This window comes from Dendrobates tinctorius, unplaced genomic scaffold (assembly GCF_039654945.1).
Source record: "Dendrobates tinctorius isolate UK_male_01 unplaced genomic scaffold, ASM3965494v1 ptg000250l, whole genome shotgun sequence".
In the NCBI taxonomy this organism is placed as follows: Eukaryota; Metazoa; Chordata; class Amphibia; order Anura; family Dendrobatidae; genus Dendrobates; species Dendrobates tinctorius.
Window position 1 is genome coordinate 7,842,092 of NW_027361917.1, and position 25,035 is coordinate 7,867,126.

A 25,035-nucleotide genomic window follows, 5' to 3' on the forward strand; every position below is an offset into this window, starting at 1 on the left:
CAGCGTCTTTATGCAGTGTGCAGACTGGCAAGAAGTGCAGGTGTAAGGAGGTGGCGAAGAACCCCAATGCTCCCCCTCTCTCCTATGTGTTGGTCCTGTGCACTTCAGGTGGCACCCAAATAGTGTATCTGTATGTTAAATGTTACGTACAATTGATGTATACAGTTGTGGCCAAAAGTATTGACACCCCTGCAATTCTGTCAGATAATACTCAGTTTCTTCCTGAAAATGATTGCAAACACAAATTCTTTGGTATTATTATCTTCATTTAATTTGTCTTAAATGAAAAAACACAAAAAGAATTGTCCTAAAGCCAAATTGGATATAATTCCACACCAAACATAAAAAAGAGGGTGGACAAAAGTATTGGCACTGTTCGAAAAATCATGTGATGCTTCTCTAATTTGTGTAATTAACAGCACCTGTAACTTACCTGTGGCATCTAACAGGTGTTGGCAATAACTAAATCACACCTGCAGCCAGTTGGCATGGATTAAAGTTGACTCAACCTCTGTCCTGTGTCCTTGTGTGTACCACATTGAGCATGGAGAAAAGAAAGAAGACCAAAGAACTGTCTGAGGACTTGAGAAACCAAATTGTGAGGAAGCATGAGCAATCTCAAGGCTACAAGTCCATCTCCATAGACCTGAATGTTCCTGTGTCTACCGTGCACAGTGTCATCAAGAAGTTTAAAGCCCATGGCACTGTGGCTAACCTCCCTAGATGTGGACGGAAAATAAAAATTGACAAGAGAGATTTCAACGCAAGATTGTGCGGATGTTGGATAAAGAACCTCGACTAACATCCAAAAAAGTTCAAGCTGCCCTGCAGTCCAAGGGCACAACAGTGTCATCCCGTACTATCCATCAGCGTCTGAATGAAAAGGGACTGTATGGTAGGAGACCCAGGAAGACCCCACTTCTTACCCCGAGACATAAAAAAGCCAGGCTGGAGATTGCCAAAACTTACCTGAAAAAGCCTAAAACGTTTTGGAAGAATGTTCTCTGGTCAGATGAGACAAAAGTAGAGCTTTTTGGGCAAAGGCATCAACATAGAGTTTACAGGAGAAAAAAGAGGCATTCAAAGAAAAAAACACGGTCCCTACAGTCAAACATGGCGGAGGTTACCTGATGTTTTGGGGTTGCTTAGCTGCCTCTGACACTGGACTGCTTGACCGTGTGCATGGCATTATGAAGTCTGAAGACTACCAACAAATTTTGCAGCATAATGTAGGGCCCAGTGTGAGAAAGCTGGGTCTCCCTCAGAGGTCATGGGTCTTCCAGCAGGACAATGACCCAAAACACACTTCAAAAAGCACTAGAAAATGGTTTGAGAGAAAGCACTGGAGACTTCTAAGGTGGCCAGCAATGAGTCCAGACCTGAATCCCATAGAACACCTGTGAAGAGATCTAAAAATGGCAGTTTGGAGAAGGCACCCTTCAAATATCAGGGACCTGGAGCAGTTTGCCAAAGAAGAATGGACTAAAATTCCAGCAGAGCATTGTAAGAAACTCATTGATGGTTACCGGAAGCGGTTGGTCGCAGTTATTTTGGCTAAAGGTTGTGCAACCAAGTATTAGGCTGAGGGTGCCAATACTTTTGTCTGGCCCATTTTTGGAGTTTTGTGTGAAATGATGAATGTTTTGCTTTTTGCTTCATTCTCTTTTGTGTTTTTTCATTTAAGACAAATTAAATGAAGATAATAATACCAAAGAATTTGTGTTTGCAATAATTTTCAAGAAGAAACTGAGTATTATCTGACAGAATTGCAGGGGTGTCAATACTTTTGGCCACAGCTGTAGCTACAGTATGTGTTAATGTGCTGTTTGAAATGTTCACTATATGCGTCAATGCAACGTGTGATGTTCTTTTTATTCTGTATTGTATTACTGTGTGTTTAGACTAGGGAAAGTAAAGGGTTAAGGTGTAGGCTGGATTAGCAGCCAGAAAAGATGGCAGGAAGCTCCTGCTTCCAGTCAATGCCCGGGCATGCCTGCCCAGAGTATGTGCTCAGCTGCAGCTGGGAGTTTGCCGGACTCCTGGAGGGGAACAGAGACTGCTGTCCCGGACCCACGGGTAGTGAAGGGGGCACAGGAATGTGTGGTGCCCGGCTGAGGACTATAAGCACTCAGGAGTTGGACTGGGGACTGTTACTGTGGACTGTGTGGCTACCGCCATTGCTGCCGCTGATATGGTGGTGAAGAGTAATAGGGAAAGAGCATGAAGTTTTACCATATTTACTGCAACTACCTTTTTCTTCCTCGTTTATCCTAACAATAAATAGTTTCCCTATTGGATTATAATTGTCAGTCATGCTGCCACTGTTTACTCACCTGGTCTTCGCTCCTGCGCCGCAGCCCCCCGCCGCCCGACAGCCACGGCGGTCCCTTCTGACAGGTCTGTGGCCGACGGCGTCTCTGCATGCAATGCGCATGTGCCATAGGCCGTGGCCGTGCATCCCTCCTGTCACTTGTGCTCCCGCAATGCCCTGACCCGGAAGCACCATCGGACCAATGGCAGACCAGACAGGGGCATATCAGGCCGTCTTCCTTTGAGGGAAGGGCCTGATTGTCGTGTTTGCTAGCACACTGGGCCCCTGCTTCCTCGTGTACTCTCTTGTCTCCCGCAGTCCTGTATTCCTTGGTTCCTGCTGTCTATGCTCCAGTCCCGCAGTCCTACTCCAGTCCTGCCTCCCATGTTCCTGCGTAGTCCTGCTGTCTATGCTCCAGCCCCGCAGTCCTACTCCGGCCCTGTCTCCAGAGATCCTGCTTCGTCCTGCTATCCGTGGTCCAGCCCTGCAATCCTACTCTGGTCCGACCTTCTGCAGTCTCATGCTCCTACTCCAGTCCGTTCTGAGCCGCCCCTCTCGGTACCGGATATCGTGGTACCCGAACCCCTGGGCCTGCTCCTAACGATACCTGTATAGGGGTCGGCTCCACCTGGCAGCTCACCCGGGGCTCTTCGGTGCCACGATCCAGAGAGTCCACTCCTGGAGATTTTCCTCACCTGACCAGCCGTGTTAACACTGTCCTTTAAGAAGAGTGAGGGGCACAACGAAGTAAAGCAAAATTCACTTATCTGGGTGAGGAGAGTTATAGTTTGTGGGCTGGAGGGGTTTGTGTGGCAGGGCTGTTTTTTTGTCCCGGTCCGGCCATGCACTAGTTAACCCCTTCAGTGAAGGCTGTTAAAAAAGTGGCAAACTAAGCCAGTGGATTAAAATGCAATTATAAAGGTGAATGTAAATAGAAATTATATAGCTGAAAACGTCACCTTGTCCCGCAAAAAACGAGCCACCATACAGCTCCATCAGTGGAAAAAATTAAAAGTCGCAGCTCTCAGAATACAGCAATGCAAAAATAATTATTTTTTCAATAAAACTTTTCATTGTGTAAAAGCGCAAAAACATTCAAAAATACATAAATTAAGTGTTACAGAACCACTCAGCACCCAGAACATGTTGTGCTGTTATATGTATATATAATAGGTTCCATGTGAGATGCATGTCCCTAATGTATCAGCAGTGTCCGCCCTCCCCCCACCTTTGTAATTCCCACAGTAAACCTCCACAGGCTCCGGCCACCTGCGGCCTTTGTAATGCATGTCTGGCCTGACGCTTGTCTATTGGCCGGCCCTCTGTAACTGTGTGATATATTCTCTGTCCTGTGAGTAAAGTGTTGTCAGACTGGAAATACATGGAGAAGCAGTGATCTTTTATATGCGCCCATGCACTCAGAGGAATTCCAGCCAGCATCATTCATTCAGACTCCAGCCAACGCAGAGCAGACCTCCGAAAACACGGGGTGGTACTGAAAGAGGTACCCCAGCTTGGAAGACCCCGTTACACTGGTGGCAGACAGCGGGATTTGATACCCCTTCTACAGGAGGAAAGGAATGAATGGAAAATAACTACCAGAAGTTAAAGAGGACTACATTAAAAGATCTGGTGGAAGAACGAGGGTTGATCGCCAGCAACAAAACAAAAGCGGATTTGATAGCAGCCATCATGGAACACGACAGTGCAGCGCCCCCCAATTTGAACGTGGAGGAGACCGAATTCCAGAGGGAGGTAAAGAACAGACTGGCGTTCTATGGCCCAAACCCTGCAGTAGAGATCATACGAGAGGTGATGGCTGATGTGCGTACTGATCTGAAGGAAAAGATGGCCGAGCGGACCAGGATAGAGCTAGCCAAGGTGGAAATGGCAGAGCAGACCAAAGTGGAGCTGGCCAAGATGGAGATGGCAGAGCTGAGAGAGGAGAGTCAGCGAGCAGGGGGAGCTCTGGCCTTCGACCAGGTACCTTCAACAGTAAGCCACAAAAAGATCCAGTACAATGCCTTCCGACAGTTGGGGGAGGCAGAGGAAGACATTGATGGCTTTCTGCAGGACTTTGAGCGGCAGTGTGCCCTTCATCAAGTAAAGCCGGAGGTAACGGGTTCAGATTCTGGCCAGCAAGCTGACAGGCCGGGCAGCGGACGCCTATCGCACGGTACCTGATGAGGACTGTATGGACTATGAGCGGATCAAAGAAGTGATCTTGGCCCGGTATGCGCTGACACCAGAGGCCTACCGCCAAAAGTTCCACGGACTTATAAAACTCGTAACCGATACCCACTCTGAATGGGCCTGTAAATTACGGCGGTCACTGCTACAGTGGTTACAAGGGAGCCAAGCAACCACTAAGGAGGACGTCCTCCAGCTCTTCCTGTTAGAACGATTCTTTAATGGACTAAACCCCGAGACACAGGAATGGCTTCGGGACAGGCGGCCAACGACTCTTGAGGAAGCCGCTCGTCTGGCCGACGAACATCATGATGCCAGGAGGCCGCAGTTCTCCGGATCAAAGGTGGTCACTAGGGGCCCGCCCATGGACCTGGAGGGCCCCAAACCACCGAAGATTGTAGGGGGATCAGCTAGAAACCCGGCCTACCACAGTCCCCCTGGGGCGCGATGCCACACCTGCCGTCAGCTGGGCCACCTGCAAAGACAATGCCCCAACAGGACTCAGCATACCCAGTGGCCAAAGGCGGGAACAGCTACCTTCAGCCGGGCTGCTGTACACTGCTACCAAGGCGAAGCTGACCCGGCATTGGGGGCTACGACTAACCAAGGGGTGGAAGAGATGGAGGAAGTGCTGCATGAAGTAGACCCCGTGCAGGCAGCCTGGGCAGATAATCGACAACAGCATCGACAGGTCGTGTGGGTTAATGGGAAACGTATGCAGGGACTAAGAGATTCCGGAGCAACTTTGACCCTTGTGAAGCCTCATCTCGTCCGGGACCAAGAGAAGATGGACCGGACAGTGGCAGTCCGTGTAGCAGGGGGAGCCATACATCGACTACCCACTTGTTGAGGTTGGCTTGATGGAAGATTTGCCTGCAGACGTCTTGCTGGGAAATGACTTGGGGCCCATGTTGTCTGCATTCTCGGTGGCCCCTCTGGCTGAGACCTATCCTGTGACCACCCGGAGACAAGCTCGAGCTGCGGAGGCGGAATCACACTCACAGCAGGCCCAGGTAAGACATCCCAGCCCTGCACGTATTCCCATAGGCAGACACATTTCTTGGGCCACCCCAGATGAATTTAAGAGGGAGTTACTTGAGGATCCTTCATTGGAGGGATATCGTGGGAGGGCACAGGAGGGGAGAGGAGTACTAGAAGGGGAACAGTTTGTATGAAAGCAGGGACTCCTCTACCGGATCACAGAGCAGCACCACACAGGGACGAGCCCCACTATAAAACAACAGCTGGTAGTTCCCAAGAAGTATAGGCAGGAGCTACTGCGAATCTCTCATGATATACCCTTGGCCGGGCACTTCAGCATCAGTCGCACCAGGCATCATCTGACACAAAACTTCTTTTGGCCAGGGGTAACCTATGATGTTCGTCAGTACTGCCAGACCTGTGACAGTTGTCAGCGCATTGGCAAGAGGGGGGATCGATGCAAGGCCATATTACGCCCCCTCCCCATTGTGGAGGAACCATTTAGCCGAGTAGTGGTCGATTTGATAGGGCCGTTAGCCAAACCCAGTCCGTCCGGGAAAAAGTATATATTGACAGTGGTAGATTATGCCACACGGTATCCAGAGGCAGTTGCGTTACCTAACATACTGGCAGAGACGGTTGCGGCCGCCCTGCTCCAGGTTTTCTCACGGGTTGGATTTCCCCGGGAGATTATCTCGGACCAGGGTACCCAGTTTACAGCAGAGGTGACCAAACAACTGTGGAAGCTGTGCGGCGTAAAGTCCATAAGAAGCGCCCCGTACCACCCGCAAACCAATGGGTTGTGTGAACGCTTTAACGGGACATTAAAACAGCTCATTGGGACTTTTACTAGGACCTACAGGGACTGGGAGAAATTCTTGCCACACCTCCTGTTTGCCTATCGGAAGGTGCCCCAAGAATCCACGGGGTTCTCCCCGTTTGAGCTGGTATACGGGAGACGGGTAAGGGGACCCCTAGACTTAGTGCTGGAACACTGGGAAGGGGAGGGCCTCATAGAAGGGGTACCTATTGTACCCTATGTGCTGGAATTCCGGGACCGCCTACAGGAGCTGACTCAGGCTGTACGTGAGAACATGCAGGCGACCCAGCAGCGCCAGCGCATATGGTACGATCGGAGGGCCAGAGAGCGCACCTTGGAAATAGGACAGAAGGTCCTGGTGTTAGAGCCCACTAAGGCTACTTTCACACATCAGGTTTTCGGCGTCAGGCGCGATCCGGCGTCGTGCCGGAATGCCGGATCCGGCAAATGTTTTGTAAAACCTGAAGTGCCGGATCCGGTTTTCTGCCGGATCCGTCTTGTTCTTGACAGACAAAACCGGATCCGTCTCATCCGGTTCATCCGTTTTTCTATCCGTTTTTCTATCCGTTTTTCGACGGATTACGCCGGATCCGGTTTTTAAAATTGACCCTTGTGGCCTTCCGAACGGGATTGGCTACTGGAAAACTAGATATAGCATGTTCCTACAGCCCTTCTTTGACAGGTTGTAGAGAAGAAAGTGCAGGTTGGAGAGAAGAGGAAGTTACTGGCGAAGATGGATGTTGTCATTGGAAATATTACCACTAGAAGTTCTGTGACGGTTTCAGGGACAATTTTCCACTATACTTTATGTCACCTCAAGGCAGAGTACACTGGGATGACAGAGTGTGAAAGATTTGTGCCCTAAACTTGTGTACCTTCTGGACCAACAGTATATACCTTTGCCAACCAAAGTTGGCTATCTTGTCATGGTCTTACTATTTTTACCTTTAGGCCACAGGTGTGTACCTGGTTGTGTTTTATGCAAAGTATTTCACCTTTTAACAAAAGTTGTGTACATTGGTAGGAAATCACCAACAATAAACACAACTTTTTAGGTGAAATACTTTGCTTCAAACACAACCAGGAACACAACTGTGGCAAAAAGCTAAAATTTACCCACAGTTATATACCTGGTTTTGAATACCTTTTTACCTTTGAAATACCCTGTATTTAACCTTTTTTTAAAACATAGTTCGCCGCAGAAAGAAATGACAGACAACCATTGTGAAACGATAATTTAACTTTTATTTAAATTTTTTTTTTTTTATGTTTTTAAAGTGCAAAAAACTTTTTTAATAAAGGTTTTAAACCCAATGGGCATTTTTATTACAAAAAAAAAATTACAAATCTGTGTACTGTGGGGTGGAAATACTGCTGGAGGGGCTGCGGGACACTTCGACACTGGGCGTGTGGAGAGAGGACTGGGATCGTGGTGGGGAAGGAACAGTTAGAGGTGAAGGTGTGGAAAAGGCTACAGAATGGGTGGACATGTGGGAGGCAGAAGAGGTGGTGGGCGGTGGAGTGGAGGGTTGGGCAGGGACTGTAGGAGCAGATGATGTTGATGGAAAGTTGTATGGGGAAGGAGTTTGGTACGGGAAGGAGTTTGGTACGGGGAAGGAATTTGGTACGGGGCAGGTTGCTGGAAGTGGGGAGATGTCTGGTACTGGTGAGGTTGCTGGTATGTAATAGGAGGGGGAGGATGGAAAGTGGCTGGAGGGGGTGCAGATGTAATAGGAGGGGGAGGATGGAAAGTGGCTGGAGGGGGTGCAGATGTAATAGGAGGGGGAGGATGGAAAGTGGCTGGAGGGGGTGCAGGTGGAGGAACTACAGTGGTGGGAGGTGGAGGTTGGGAGGTAACCTGCTGTAGAGCACCGTGGCACGAATGCATTACATGCATCTGCTGGGTAGGAGATAGTGTTGCCATGCGCTCCACAACAGACCTGAAAAAGGTGTGGTTTGGCGAAGATCTTGCTTCTGAATGCATGGTTTGCAGAAGTGTCTTCACCTCCAGAATGCTGGAGTTGATCTGCTGAAAGCCTGCGGAGATTTGCTCTGACAAGACTTTGAGACAGTTCTGGAAAGATGCATTCAGATGCAAGAACTCTTGCGCATAACTCTTTTCCTGACCCCTCTGCCGCTGCCGCCCAGTACCCGCAGGTGTACTAGAGGTGGCAGGGGCAGAAGGGTGGGGTAAAGGGAAAGCGATCTCCTCACCAGCAGCTTCATGTAATGTAGGCGGCCACGATGCTCCTGTGCTGGTGGATGGGACAGATGGGTCGAATGTGTGGGAAGGCTGGGAAGGTGCAGATGTACCGGGGCGGTCGAAGTGTCCCTCGGTGCCGGTCTCCTCAGGGATCGCCTCAGAAGGGTCCAATCGTGCAGGCTCCCGAGTGCTGCTCACCGTGCTGTGGAATAAAGAGAAAAAAAAACAATTAAAATACTGACATGGTATGGCCCTGGCTGAAAAAAAAAAGTTACATCTAACATTTTTTTTCACATGTGGTGTGTAATATTTACCTTCTGGTGAGCATTGTTTCCCGGAGGAACGACAGGGCTTGTGCGTACTTGTACTTGCTCCTGCGTCCTCCAGATCCACTCGGGGCCCGCATCTCTTTATTGAACTCCTTCTTGAAACGATCCCTCACAGACCGCCATCGATTCACAATTCTGTTCCCTGAAACGAGAAAGGAGTGGTTAGTATACAACATCAGTGTTTCACAAACTCCAGTCCTCATGGTCCCCAGGGGTCATGTTTTCAGGATTTCCATAGTAAATAGAAATCCTGAACACATGATCCGTGGGGACCACGAGGACTGGAGTTCGGGAAACACTGGTTTACATCAAGCAACCGGTACTGTATATACTTACGCTCTTTAATCTGGGCCCGAGCTTCGAGGTCCTCCCAGCGGCCCACAAGGAGAGAACAGATTTCCTCCCAGAGTCGTCGGGTAATGATAAGGTCAGCGTGGCGGCGGTCAGCCATATTCCAGAGCTGCTCCCTTTCTCTGACGAGATCGATGAGGTGGTCCACATCGAGTCCTCCATCCTCACCGTCAGAGTCGGGAGCACGCTGTGAAGGCTGTTAAAGAAAAAGACAAAAATAACATAATTAGCCTCCACAAAAGAAATGAAATAAAAAGTGCAAAAAAACAAAGCAAAAATATTTATACTTACACGCTGGTGACCGCCGCGTTGCTGTCGCCGACGACCCTGGGAGGCACTGCGAGGACCTCTTGGCCGAGCACCAGATTGGGAAGACTAGAGAAGAAAACAAAAAATGTTATGTCTTTGGATGTAGGCATTTGTTTGCTGTGTGTGGTCTGCAGAACATTGTTTTCTATGTGTTGTGTGTAGTGTGATGTTGTGTTTCTGCGTTTGATGCAAAAAACTTACCAATTGTGAGCCCACTCCAGGTGTCTGTCCACCCCTTCCTTCTTCTTCTGGGAGCTCCTCTTCATCTTGTGATTCCTGTTTTGAAATAAAAGGCAATGAATAGACATATATTACAGAGATGATGGATTTTGGAAATAAAAACTTACCGTCAAACGCTGACGATGCGAGGGAGGGCTCCCAGAAGAAGATGTGCTGTCCTGTTGATGGCCAGACTCCATTGCTGTGGGTATTGCTGCTGCCAGTGATGCCATTTCTGCTGCTGCTGCATCTCTTTGGCGGCTGTTGAATAAAGAGAAACAAAGGGCCAATGAATATCTTGATATTCCATGGCCCTAGTTTGGAGGAATGGGGGATTTGATAATTACCGTCTCTCATCTGCTGCTGGCCTCCCCTCCTCAGCATGTTCTATTTGCTGCTCCATTTGGGGTGGTGGTGGTGCTGATGGTGCTGCAGTGGTCTCCTGCCTTCTCCTGCTTCGCTTGGCTGCTTTCTTGGGTGGCATGTTGGGTGTGGCTGTGGGTCCCACTGTCTTGCTTTTATATATGTCTTGTGGGCAGAGCTACTGAGCATGCTCAGACCAAAAAACCGGATCCGGCGCATTGCGGCGCTCATAGGCTTTCATTGTGTGTAAAAGCCGGACGCGCCGGATCCGGCGTGTCCGGCTTTTTCGCCGGAGACAAAAAACGTTACAGTAGACGTTTTTTCCAGACGCCGGATCGCGACACATTGCGACACATTGCCGGATCCGGCGAAAACCGGATGAAACGCATGGCCATCCGGCGCGATCCGGCGCAAATGCAAGTCAATGGGGGGGAAACCAGATCCGGCATTGCATTTTGCCGGATCCGGTTTCTGTCAAAAGCGCCGGATCGCGCCTGACGGCGAAAACCTGATGTGTGAAAGAGGCCTAAGCAGAATAAGTTTCAAGCTGCATGGCAGGGGCCCTACCAGGTAGTGGGGAAAATAGCCGACACAACCTATAATGTCGCCGATTGTGACGACCCCAGGGTTATCAAGGCTGCGACAGAGGATGTTTTCAGAGAGACCGGGGTACACTCGCCTGGCACAACACAAGGTTGAGACCCAGGATCAGACCCCTCTGCGACAAAACCCCTTCCGCATCCCTGAGTCTGTACGAGAGGGGATGAGACAAGAGATACAAAAGATGTTGCGTTTAGGGGTCATTGAAGAGTCAGATAGTCCCTGGGCATCCCCCGTAGTGTTAGTGCCCAAGAAGGATGGGACTACACGGTTTTGTGTAGACTATCGTAAGCTCAATGAGAAAACAGTGACGGATGCATACCCTATGCAGCGTGTGGATGAGTTGTTAGACCTGCTGGTGGGGGCAAAGTATTTGACCACCTTCGATCTATGCAAAGGCTACTGGCAGATTCCCCTTAGTCCTGACGCTATTCCCAAGTCGGCATTTGTCACCCCGTTCGGCTTATTCCAGTTTTGAGTTATGCCATTCGGGATGAAGAATGCCTCGTCGACCTTCCAAAGGCTGGCTGACCGGCTTCTGGATGGTCTCCAGGACTATGCTTGTGCCTACCTGGACGACATCGATATCTACAGTGCGACATGGGAAGAGCATCTAAATCACCTAGAAACAGTATTGGACAGGATCCATCAGGCCGGAATCACCCTGAACCCAAACAAGTGTCACGTGGGCAAAGCAGAGGTTCAGTATTTAGGGTGGGAAGCGGGAAACAGCGACCAGAACCAGCCAAGATTGAGGCCATAGCCAAATGGCCCATGTCACGCACTAAAACCCAGGTCATGGCATTTCTAGGGACAGCGGGGTATTACAGGAAATTTGTTCCCAATTACAGCAGCGTAGCCAAGCCCCTCACTGATTTGACCCGTAAGAACCAACCCCGCCAGGTAACCTGGACCTCAGAGTGTGAGGAAGCCTTCCGCCAACTAAAGAACGCCCTCACCAATACCCCTGTATTGGCCGCACCCGATCCAACTACACGTTTCCTTGTTCATACAGACGCTTCTATGTTTGGATTGGGGGCAGTACTGAGCCAAGACAGGCCGGATGGTCAAGAACACCCCGTAGCTTACCTGAGTCGGAAACTACTGCCCCGTGAAGCAAGCAATGCGGCCATCGAGAAGGTGTGCCTGGCGGTAGTATGGGCACTCAAGAAGTTGCAACCATATTTGAATGGACGACAGTTTTCCCTCCTAACGGACCATAATCCCCTAGTCTGGCTTAATCGGGTCTCTGGAGACAACGCCAGATTGCTGCGGTGGAGTTTAGCCCTACAACCTCTGGACTTCACCATCCACTACAGACCCGGCAAACAAAATGGTAACGCCGATGGACTAAGTCGACAAACGGAACTTGTACCAACCCCATAAACTTCGGTCATCCCCAAACCGATCGGTTGAGGATCAGACTGTGTATGCCAATCGCGTCACTGAAAAGGGGAGCCGTGTTACAGAACCACTCAGCACCCAGAATATGTTGTGCAGTTATATGTATATATAATAGGTTCCATGTGAGATGCATGTCCCTAATGTATCAGCAGTGTCCGCCCTCCCCCCACCTTTGTAATTCCCACAGTAAACCTCCGCAGGCTCCGGCCACCTGCGGCCTTTGTAATGCATGTCTGGCCTGACGCTTGTCTATTGGCCGGCCCTCTGTATCTGTGTGATATATTCTCTGTCCTGTGAGTAAAGTGTTGTCAGACTTGAAATACATGGAGAAGCAGTGATCTTTTATATGCGCCCATGCACTCAGAGGAATTCCAGCCAGCATCATTCATTCAGACTCCAGCCAACGCAGAGCGGACCTCCGAAAACACGGGGTGGTACTGAAAGAGGTACCCCAGCTTGGAAGACCCCGTTACATTAACTATCACTGTAATCATACTGACCCAAAGAATAAAGTTGCCTTATTAGTTTTACCACATGTAAAAGGTTAAACCCCCTTCCCAAAAAATCAAATCCGTGTCATGTGCACACTACCATTGTATATAATGGGTGTGCGTGTGTTCGTATTTGTGGTCCTTAAAAAACTGCATCCAGCCACCAAAAACGGTAGTACAAAGGCTCTGGAAAAGTGGTATGGCTCTTTGCACCGCAAAAGAAATCTAATGAATTCTGCGCTCCCAAATCCAAATGCCTCTTTCCCTTCTGAACCCCACTATGTGCCTAAACCACATTTAGCGTCCACATGTTTGGAAGGGGTATAATTTCCAAAATGGGGTCACTTGAGGGAGGCATTCTGCTCTTCTAGCACTTAGGGTCTCTGTATATGGGGTTCACAAACTATTCTTGGAAAATATGTGCTCTAGGAGTCTCGTCATGTGGCTTGCAGTACTGTTAAGAAGACACATTTGGGGTATTTCCACTCTCAGCACAAATTGTGTAACAAATTTTAGTGCTATTTCTGCCCATTTTCCTGTGTGGAAATGTAAAATCTGGGGCTAAATCTAAATTCTTCTGGTAAAAATGAAATAATTTTTTTTCTTTGTTGCTCAATTGTATCAATTTCTGTAACACACCTGTGGTGTCAATATGATCACTGCATCCTTAGATAAATTTGTTGAGAGATGTAGTCGGTAAAATGGGGTCACTTATGAGAGGTTCTGCGGTTATGGCACCACAGGGGCTCTCCCAGTGAGTCATGGCACCTGCAAACCACAACAGTAAAATCTGCACTATAATATGGGACCCACTGTGCCTCAAAAGTAGTTCCTAATTACATGCAGGGTAATCAGGAGAAATTGCCCAACATACTACGAGGTCCATCTTTTCCTATTAGCCCTTATAAAATTTAAACATTTAGGGCTAAAACAACATTTTAGTTGCAAAAATTTAATTATGCTTTCTTCACCTCCCAATAGTACAAATTTCTGTGAGGCACAGATGGTGTCATCAAGCTCACTGCACCCCTAAATGAATTCATTGAGAGGTGTAATTTATAAAATGAGGTCACTTATGGTTATTCTGGTATCTCAGGAGTTCTCCAGTGCGACATGGCACCTTCAAACCATTCCATCCATTCCATTCCAAAGCTGAACTCCAATATGGTGCTTCTTCCCTTCTGAGCTTTTCATTGTGCCTCAAAAGTAGTTTTCGACCACATATGGGGTACTCAGGTGAAATTGCACAACAAATTTGGGGGTCCATTTCTCCTAGAGGTTCAAGATGCTCACTACACATCTAGATACATTCCTTAAGGGGTCTGGTTTTCAAAATGGAGTCACTTGTGGGAGGTTTCCATTGCTTAGGCACATCAGGGGCTTTTCTAAATGCAAAAGGTCAAAAGGTGCGCCTTCCCTTCCGAGCCCTGCCATGCGCCTAAACTGTAGTTTTCACCCACATATGGCATATTGGCAAGCTCAGGAGAAATTACACAAAAAAATGTATGGTCCATTTTTTCCTTTTACACTTGTGAAAATAAAATATATGGGGCTAAAAGAATATTTTTTTGTGAAAAATTAGATTTTTTAATTTTCACAGCTCTACATTAGAAACTTCTATGAAACACCTGGGGGTTCAAGGTGCTCACAACACATATGGTCACTAGTGGGGGGGTTGCCATTGTTTAGGCACATCAGGGGATCTTCAAATGCGACATGGCGTCCTCTCTCGATTCCATCCATTTTTTAGTTTAAAAAGTCAAAACGTGCTCCTTCCCTTCCAAGGCCTGCCATGCACCCAAACACTAGTTTTAACCCACATTTGGAGTATTGGTGTACTTAGCAGGAATTTCATAACAAATTTTGAGGTTTATTTTCTCCTGTTACCTTTTGAAAATAAAATATTTGGGGCAAAAATAAAATGTTTGTGAAAGAAAGTTAAATGTGCATTTTTTTCCTTCCACATTCCATTTATTCCTGTGAAGCCCCTGAAGGGTTAATAAACTTCTTGAATGCGGTTTTAAAGAGTTTGAGATGTGCAGTTTTTAGAATGGTGATATTTTGGGGTATTTTCTCTCATATAGGCCCCCGAAAATCACTTTAAATGTGATGTGGTCAATAAAAAAAATGGTTTTGTAAATTTTGTTATAAAAATGAGAAATCGCTGGTCAACTTTAAACCCTTCTAACTTACCAATGTAAAGCAGACAGGTAGGAAATGTTATTTATTAACTATTTTGTGGGACATAACTCTCTAGTTTACGGGCATAAGAATTAATATTTTGAAAATTTTAAAAAAATTTTTACCAAATTTCTGAAATTTTCACAAATAAAAGCAAGCCATATTGAACAAATTTTTACCACTATCATGAAGTAGAATATGTCACTAAAAACTGACCCACAATCAGTGGGATCTGTTGAAGTATTTTGCTGTATTCCGGGGCTTAGTTAACCGGCGCATGCGCAGTCAGGCTTTTTGGCTTTGCCCGCAGTTGGGCAAAGCATACTGCGCGTGTGCTAGCCAAGAATGCTTAGCGCACACGCAAAAAATGGTGGACACCCACTCCTATTCCTCAAAAAACTGCGGACAGTGGCCAAGGATGGGGAGGCGGCACACATCGGGAACACCGCCCATCGGACCGGACAAACCTCATTTTCATCGCCTGCCAAAAGTAGGTGACAGATTTCCTTTAAATAGTGTTTTTCAGGTGACAGCCTCCCTTTAAGCATAGCCAATATTGGGTTAGACACACAGGTTGTCACAGATCTTTCCGTATCTTTTGGTTTTGTGGTTATATTTTTCATAGGCAATAAAGGACAAGAAATTATTCTTAGCATGTTTATTGTATGACTCTGCAAGACCATGACAGAAGGCTTTCCTCATTCTCCCAGGGCACATCCAGAACTGTAAACGTGCACAGCAGGGTCTGCAAAGTAACAGAAATTCATTAGCTCCGTGGCACTTACGTATTGTTTATAGAATTCACAAGTGGCCTTTTCTACATTCCTGAAGCATCCTTCACTATATTTAACCTCTACATTATTTATTCTCAAGTCCTGGACAAATAGAAATGGGAATTTACAGGATATTACTTTTCATGGACAAAGAGATGTTGTTTTGAATTGGCCAAACCATACCTCCCGTACCATTAGCCTACAAACATGAAACCTATTTTTTAATCACTCAAATATTCTGTAGACCAGGAAAATCTCTGTGGCACCACTGCCGCTTACAGCATCTAAATATACAGCTGAATGTGTTAATTTGCTAAGAAACACATGACACTTAACAAAATACCCAGGTCATTTTCCCTAGTGCTCAGTAGCGTAGCTACTGGGGCCAGAAGCTGTGGTTGCCACCAGCTCCACACTCAGAGGGGCCAACCCAGAGCAACGCTACTCTGTACTGCATTGGCTGACAATACAGTTAAGCTGTGCGGTAGTGCAGGGAGACATCATCTCCCTGCACTACTGCTCTCCGTTCTGTAGACCGCAAGTCGCTTTAAGCCTGTGGTCTATACAACAGTCGAGGCACTGGTGCAGGAACAGGATGTCTGACATCCTGCGCGTGCGACGGAACGATGACAGCGTGTTGGTCAGCTCGGGCCTTGGACTCATCAGGATCCTGGCTCAGGTGAGTATATGATTTTTTTTATTTTAATTAAAACTTGTGGGGGCATCATAAACATTGAGGGACCCTGCAGCAGTGTGGATGTTACTGTGAAGGACACTGAAGCAGTTTGAGGGGCCCTCATACATTATGGGGACTACTGTGGGGGCCCTTATAAAGTGTGGGAGCAATTATACAGTTTGGGGGCTAGAGGCATTATACAGTGTGAAAGTTAATATGAGGGCCATTATACAGTTCGGGGTGTACTATGGAGGCAATGATACCGTGTGGGGGTAAGTATATTGTGTATAGCAGAGCTGTTGGCCCACCATGCTGTGTGTAGGGGAGCTATTGCCCCACCATACAGTGTATAAGGGAACTGTGGGCCCATCATACTGTGTATATTGGGGAGATGATGTGACATAATACTTTATTTACTAGAGCTGTGGGGACATCATACTCTGTATAAGGGCAGTTTCACACGTCAGTGTCTCCGGTACGTGTAGTGACAGTTTTCTCACGTACCGGAGACACTGACACACGTAGACCCATTCGAATGAATGTGTCTCTGCAGATGTCAGCGTGTTTTCATGGACCGTGTGTCCGTGTGCAAAACACGCTGAAATGTCCGTTTTTGTGCAACAGCACGGATCACACGGACCCATACAAGTCAATAAACACGTACCGCACACGGATGCTGTCCGTGTGCTGTCCGTGTGCGATCAGTGTGCATTTTTAAAAGTCAAAGGGTTAACATTGAAAATAATTTTTCAAAAACACGGACACAGACACACGGACAGCATACGGACAGCACACGGATGGTACACACGGACATATGGATAGCACATGGATGTCACACGGATGGCATACGTATGCACACGGACAGCTCCGATACCGTTTTTTCTGGTACCGGAATTATCTGGACGTGTGAAACTGCCCTCAGGGAGCTGTGGGCTCCAACATACTGTGTATAAGTGAGTTGTACATTGGGCGACTTAATGGACAGTATTAAGCAGGCACTTAAGAAGCATTGTTGGAGGGGCAGTCAGAGTATTGTGGCCGTCAAAGGGGCAAAATGTGGGCATTGTTTTCTAGTCCACATGCACAGGGCATTAATACTTTCTAGGGGGCAATTCTACCATCTAGAGGGCATAAAGGAGAGATTATTACTAAGTAAGGGGCACAGTGGTGGCATTACTATGTGGGGCAGTAAGAGAAGCCCTGATTTTGCACCACACAGCAGGTGCAACAATTAGTGACACATACGTCAGAATGAGGAGGATGAGGAGTTTGTGCAGGTTGGGAATAGATGGGTACCGCGCTGGAAATGTGAAAGGTCAAATGTGTCTTTGTTGTATTCGCTGCAGACAAGTCGTGGACGGAAAAGTTGTCATACTGGTCTTGGCAATATGGAAAAGATGAGAAAAATGAACAACTTCATTAGAAAGAACGTGAGCTGTAAGTGACTACATATAACTGTACTGTAATCTCTTACATGTTCTGCAGGTCTGGTATCTACTATTATATAGTCACCATATGGCGGTAATATCAGTGTGAGTCGATGTGCTTTTTTCCACTAACAGCGCGGGCATCTGCTGAGGTTACCCCATACCTATGATTAGGCTGCGCCACCATAGTCGTAATCAGGATGTTTGGTCTCCCATGAGCTGAGCCCCTAGCTACGCCTCTGCTGGTGCCAAATCTTAATAAAGCCACTGCAGCAGACACAGCCATAAGTGATCATTTTTTTCAGGAGGAAGAAGTGGGATGAGGAGGGACAGAGAGAGTGTCAGTCAGCATTGACAGAAGTTATACTCCCCAAATTATAAAAAGGCACTTCACATTTTAACAGTGCATTCATGAACCCTTTCCTTTGATGTAAGTTTAGTACCTCCCCCCAAATATGTGCAAAAGTAAAACAATGAACACAATTAAAATTGAAAAATAATTATACAACAGTAATGACCTTGGCCAGTTTTGAGTCTTGAAAGATGTCGCAGGAACCCTTCTCGCTTGTTGAGACTCTCTTGCACGCTGTTCTACCAATTTCTACATTCAAAACATAGCGAATTCCAGCGACGATCTGGAAAATGAAAATTTACAGGCTTAAAAGTTTAAATAAAAACGAGTATATTCAGCCTGATATGTTTAGATCACCAGATCATTACATTTCCGTGTAAACCTATAACTTTCTTTACTTTCCTTCTGCCTTCCATAGTCTTACTGTATCTATGTTCTGAATCTTTACTGTTCCAGTGAAATACAGCTCACGCCACAGAAATACATATTAATACTAGACATTAAATGTTTTTCCCATTTTGAAATCCCCCTGTCCCCTGGCTGCAGTTTGTTTTTTATCTATAAACTGTTCTTTTCTCAGCTTCCCTGGGTCCAGCGCCAAGTCTCCAGCGCTGAACTCACTTATTGTCTACAGCGTGGTCAACATGATATCAAGACTGCAGACAAGAAAAAACAATGTGAACAGTGACGGAAACACAGTGCTGGACCTGGAGAAGGGCAGTGAAGCACAGTTTATTTATTTATTTTTTTTTTAATCAAAACACAGATAAGGGACGAGAGTTTTCCAAAACTGGAAAACACCTTTAATTGATATGCAGATGGAGGGACACTTTGGAGAACATACTTTAAAAGGGAACCTGACAGCTAATAGAAGCTGCCCAATCCACCGGCAGCACGTGTCAAGCACAGGCTGCACAATTTCAGACTGGTATGTTTGACGCTGCTGAGTTTCAGAAAAAAACAAACAAACATACATCTTAACTATATGGGTCCACTGCATCCTGTGCATTTGTCTGGAGGCCTGTACGGGTAAGCCTTTTTGCTTTTTTGCTGTTTTCTATAGGTGTATAGAGGCCCATTTCCAACAACCATCACTCCAGTGTTCTTATAGTACTTTGTGTTTGCTAACTGTGTAAGAAGGCTAACAGATGGTTAGAATACCATTGAAAACCCTTGTGCAAGTATGTTAGCACAGCTGAAAACAGTTTGACTGATTAGGCCTCTTTCACACTTCCGTTTTTTACAATCAGTCACAATCCGCCAGGTTTTGAAAAAAATGGATCCTCAAATTTTTTTTGAGGATCCGTTTTTTTCCCCATTGACTTGCATTAATGGCGGATTGTGACGGATTGCTGTCCGTTGCATCCGTTTTTTTTGAGGATCCGCCAAAAATTGCTGTCCGTCACCATCCTCAAAGATTTCAAAACGGAGCTTGTAACGTTTTTTTCTGTGGCGGATCCTCCAGACACTCATTTAACCCGAAATTCTTTCTGGGTGCCGGACAAAAAAAAAATTCTCTCTCTCTCTCTCTCGCCAGCATTTCCTTTAAATTTCCGCATTTTCAGGATCCGTCTAAAAACGGATCCTGTGCCATCCGTTCACATCAGTTAACAACGGATCCGCTTGAATGACTTTTTGGCGGATTTGAACTGATGCAAAAAAACTGAAGTGTGAAAGAGGCCTTAGAGAAGCTATAAACCTGACCTTCCTTTGAACTAGTTGAGAATCTGGAGCATTAAATTTGTTGGTTCCAATAAACTCTCAAAATGGCCAGAAAAATCTGAAACTCAACAGTCTATTCTTGTTCTTCAAAATGAAGGCTATTCCATGTGAGAGATTGCCAATAAACTAAAGATTTCCTACAATGGTGTGTAATACTCCCTTCAGAGGAGAGCACAAACAGGCTCTAACCAGAGTAGAAAAAGAAGTGGGAGGTCCCACTTCACAACTGAGCAACAAGACAAGTACATTAGAGTCTGTAGTTTGAGAAATTGATGCCTCACAGGTCCTCAACTGGCAGCTTCATTAAATAGTACACGCAAAATGCCAGTGTCAACGTCTACAGTGAATAGGCGACTCCGGGATGCTGGCCTTCAGGGCAGAGTGGCAGAGAAAAAGCCATATCTGAGACTGGCTAATAAAAGGAAAAGATTAATATGGGCAAAAGAACACAGACATTGGACAGAGGAAGATTGGAAAAAAGTGTTATGGACAGATGAATCCAAATCTGAAGTGTTGGGAATACACAGAAGAACATTTGCGAGTCGCAGAACAACTGAAAAGATGCTGGAAGCGTGCCTGACACCATCTGTCAAGCATGGTGGAGGTAATGTGATGGTCTGGGGTTGCTTTGGCACTGGTAAAGTGGGAGATTTGTACAAAGTAAAAAGGATTTTGAATAAGGAAGGCTATCACTCCATTGTGCAACGCCATGCCATACCCTCTGGACAGCGCTTGATTGGAACCAATTTCACCCTACAACAGGACAATGACCCAAAGCACACCTCCAAATTATGCAAGAACTATTTAGGGAAGAAGCAGGCGGTTGGTATTCTATCTGTAATTGAGTGGCCAGTGCAGTCACCAGATCTCAACCCCATTGAGTTGTTGTGGGAGCAGCTTGACCGTATGGTACGCAGAAAGTGCCCATGAAGCCAAACCAACTTGTGGGAGGGGCTTCTGGAAGAAAGGGGTGAAATTTCTCCTGATTACCTCAGCAAATTAACTGCTAGAATGCCAAAGGTCTGCAATGCTGTAATTGCTGCAATGGGAGCATTCTTTGACAACAGCAAAGTTTGAAGGAGAAAATTATTATTTCAAATAAATGTCTTTTTTTTCGAACCTTGTCAATGTCTGGACTAGATGTTAAATTCATTTGGCAACTCATTTGATTAATAAAAGTATGAGTTTTCATGGAAAACACAAAATTGTCTGGGTGACCCCAAACTTTTGAATGGTAGTGTATATATTATGGACTAGATATTCTTCTCTTGAAGCACCGATTCTCAGAACAAAATACACTAACAAAGAGGCACGATAGAGAGGAACAGCAAGTGTGTGCTCTGTATACAGCCATACACACTGGACGTGGCCTGATTTCGGAGTTTTCCCATCTACGGTATTTTGTTTTGTAGTGAAAATTGCAATTTAAAAAATTACACAAAAATGTAGCATAACCCACAAATCTGCCCCTTGGCTTTCTACAGTAAAGCTGACATGAGGTATCACATTCAACATATATCTGAAGACGGGAAACTGGTGCAAAGTAATCGGCAACCTCTTTACACATAACCAGTTTAGGCCAGGATCAGACGCACATAAGCTACGTTTGGGTGCATGAGCTGCCTGTTATTACATTCACTGTATCATCCATAAGGCTGCATTCACACATCCATGCGTGTGTTACCATCTGATAGAAATGGACCAATTTTCTTCTAAGGTGTAATCCTAGCTGCAACCGTATTTTTCTCATTCCTTTTTATTTTCAGTGAAGAAGGTGGACTAACTGATCTTTTTTTGTCCATGAACTCTTAGCAATGTATTGAATACAGAAGAAAAGATGCCGTACGAAAAATAAACATAAAAAGCAATAAATCTTTATTAAAAATTTATTTTAAACAAATATAAGATTGAAAAGGAGATCCAAACAGACTTAAAATAAAGTGAAACAAAAAGGTAGGTACGAATACAATTGGTGGCTATAATATGAGAGTTATACTGTATATAAAATTGCAAAATCAGTGAGCATAGCTAAGTTAGTTCTAAATAAAGTGCTAGTGCAAAGAAGTTAAACCCTGATAGCTGGACCCAATATACATGCATAGATAGTTCAGCTGATGAAGGAAGTGAGAGGTACAAAACCAACTTCTCACGTGTCAAAGTTGGAGGATATATTAACAAAGTATGGGCTAAATTGCGAGTATAAATGCATAAATATGTAATGTTCAGCTAGCTGAAGGGAGAAATGTGGAAGCAACTTCACATGTGTCAAAATTATAAGGCATGTTGTCAAAATATAGGCTAAAATGCCAATTTAGGGTAGGCATGAGAGATATAGAAAATATGTCATTGTGGACGATGGACATCCCAGCAGCCAGGGAATGAAGAAATAAGATAGGGGCATGTTGAAAAAGGAAACATACCCAACCACAAGAGCATAACCAACATGCGTTTCACCTGAGCTTCATCTGGGGTGTAATTAGCAATGAATCAGTAAAAATAGATGTAACTCGGATGGAACTCTGAAGTACAAAGTCTGTCTTCCTAGTTTCATTAGTTCACGGATATCCATATACTTTAAAGCAGTTGTCCACTCCTCAGACAATCCCTTCTCAATCCCTATGTTTGCCCAGTAAAATAACACTTAGGGTACGGACACATTGGCGTATATTCTCTCATGCGAGAGATTCAGGCCAATTATGCTAATGACACTTGGCTCAAACTCTGTCAGAGTTTGCTTTGAGTGTCATCTGATTCTCTCTCTTGAGAGAATCGCATCACAGGTGCGCAGAAGATGGAGAACTTATTTTCTCCATCTTCTCCATTGTCTCTGTGCCGGCACATCAGACTGCACTCGAATGGCATCCGAGCGCAGTCCGATGTTTCAACGCAGTAATATACTTGTATAGGTGTGGATGGTCCAATTATTGGATGCACTCATAGCATGTTGTGATATTTTTTTTCTCATGCTGATCTAGGACATGTCCCACAGATGTATGTGTATAGCCTAAAACAGATGAGAATAGTGCATGCTGCACTTACACTTTGACTAAAATTGGTTTCTGTGCTATCTTTAGGTCTCTGTGTAGTGCACTGACCGAAGGTATACTCTTTTTAACCCAACCTTTATGATCAGTTGTAAGTATGTAGTAATTGATTCCCATGTGCAGCTTACCTGAGATTCAGCAGATATAATCTTCATTAGCTTGTAAATGTCATTTGACAGTTTATTGAATCCTCTAATTGCCAAGGTGGCAGCCTTTACAACCTCTGGGTCACTGGGGTCCTCCTGCTGAAGACCTCCAACCGTCATGTCACCATACACACATACAGACAGGAGAGACAGAGCCACCAAGGCTCTACCGCACATTCCTACTGACATTCTGGTTCCTAGGAAAGAAAAGATGGCCAAGGACCAGCTGAGAGCAACTTTTATAGCCTCCAGCTGACTTTCTAGGACACAGATATGTGTAAATGTTGATAAGACTAATGCATTTCACTTATGTGTTATCTAGTGATTGAGAACTCAAATAATACCAGGCATTTATTCTGTACAGCTGGCACTAAATTATGGGTAAAATTTTAAGTGGTACCATATTATATCACAGGAACAAGGTCATAATTATCTTATCGGAAATTAAGCTTAAATATAGCAAAAATATCAAATACAGAGAAATGTCACACGTCATCGCTCTTACAATATTATCTGATAAAACCCTTTCATTCATCAGTTTAAACAATGAATTTGCCTAAAGGACATTGGCTACAACCAATCACATTGTTATATAATTATATATAAAAAAGATTTCCCCTTAATTTTTAAATAGTTTTCTCCTTCAGAGATTGTGCCTGTATGCTAGAAATGACTAAGGGTATGTGCACACGCTGCGGATTCTGCTGCAGATCCGCACTGGACTTGGCCCTGCGGATCCGCAGCAGTTCCGCAGACATTGTACAGTACAATATTAGCCAATGGGATTTCAAATCTGCAGTGCACATGCTGTGGATTTTTCCTTGCGGATTTGCTGCGGTTTTAAATCCGCAGCATGTCAATTCCTTCTGCGGATTCCGCAGCGGTTTGACACCAGTTCCATTGTCCAGGTGTCAATCCGCAGGGGAAAACCGCAGGTCACTTTACCTGCGGTTTTACCTGCAAATCTGCTCGGAAAAATCCGCAGGTGAATCCGCAGCGTGTGCACTCACCATGAAGAAGTAAAATGTGCCATAAATAGGAAAATGAGCCAAAATTAATATATCTTGTGTACCATTGTCAAAAGATTGTGGTATTTTCACCAACTATTCAAATCATAGGGAAACAGGCATATATATATTAACATTGCATGTCATGTCCTCCAGGAGCTATGACATTGATGATATCCTCTGTTCCCACATCTGAATGGTAGAAACCTTAAAGGGGACCTATACTTTCTAATATTTCTTCAGAATAAGCTGCCCTGTGTGTGTATATGAGAAATAACACCTATTTCTCCTGATCCTGCGTTTTTACACATTTTCAGATCTGTAGACTCTGTTTCAGGGTATGTGCCCATGATCAAGAATCAGCAGCGCTTTGAATGCAGCACATGTCCACTGCGTCCAAACCACTGCCGGCTTTTGAACACAGGTGATTCCACATGTGTTCACTGAACCGCGCGGAATCACCGTGTCCGATACATTGTACGGGTGAAATTTGTCTTGCGGAGACTCGCGTCTTCCCAAGATAAATAGACATGCTGCAGTCTTGAAAGACGTGCCACGTGTCCGTGCCCTAGGTGAGCTGCGGGTGTTTCTGTACGCATAGTGGACATGGGATTTCTTGAAATCCCATCCACTATGCTGTAACATCTAGACGCTGTGGGTTGGGCGCTACGAAAGGACGCAGTGTCCAATCTGCAGCATTTACAGACCACGTGCAACTACCCTCAGAGCTGATGGCTGGAGACTAGCTGCTATAATGTCTCCTATAAACAAACCAAACAAAAAAAGGAATTCTTTCTTTTTTTTCCCTTTGATAGTGCACAGAGAAAAGTATCAGCAACGTGGAGGACATTATACCACAGTACTGAGCAGTGTAGCTATAAATCCAGCACTGAGATAAGTTAAATTACTTGCCTGGGAAGATTCAGCCAATTTGTTTCTCTGCCAACAATGACATATGCCACGTGGAATCTTCTCCAGGTCCTTTATGTGATAAACCACTGGAGTCCCAGCTCTCATATATGTCAGGGTTATCTTTTTCCCCTATGTTCCTATGTTTGCTCTGTGCCATATTATCATGTGGCTGGGTTTGAACCCTTGATCCTGTGGTTGAGGTTGGCTTCTCTATTCTCTGAACC

At 45.6% G+C, this 25,035-nt stretch overlaps 1 protein-coding gene across 1 annotated transcript; it reads right to left on the reverse strand.

Moving 5' to 3' along the window:
* Nucleotides 1–15,395: 15,395 nt before the first annotated feature.
* LOC141063431 (cystatin-like) lies at nt 15,396–23,081 on the reverse strand. Its single transcript, XM_073557460.1, has 3 exons — nt 22,875–23,081; nt 18,147–18,263; nt 15,396–15,497 (listed from the first exon to the last, which is right to left on the reverse strand). The coding sequence occupies exons 1-3, from the start codon at nt 23,079–23,081 to the stop codon at nt 15,411–15,413; spliced, it is 411 nt and encodes a 136-aa protein (XP_073413561.1). The 3' UTR covers nt 15,396–15,410.
* Nucleotides 23,082–25,035: the final 1,954 nt, after the last annotated feature.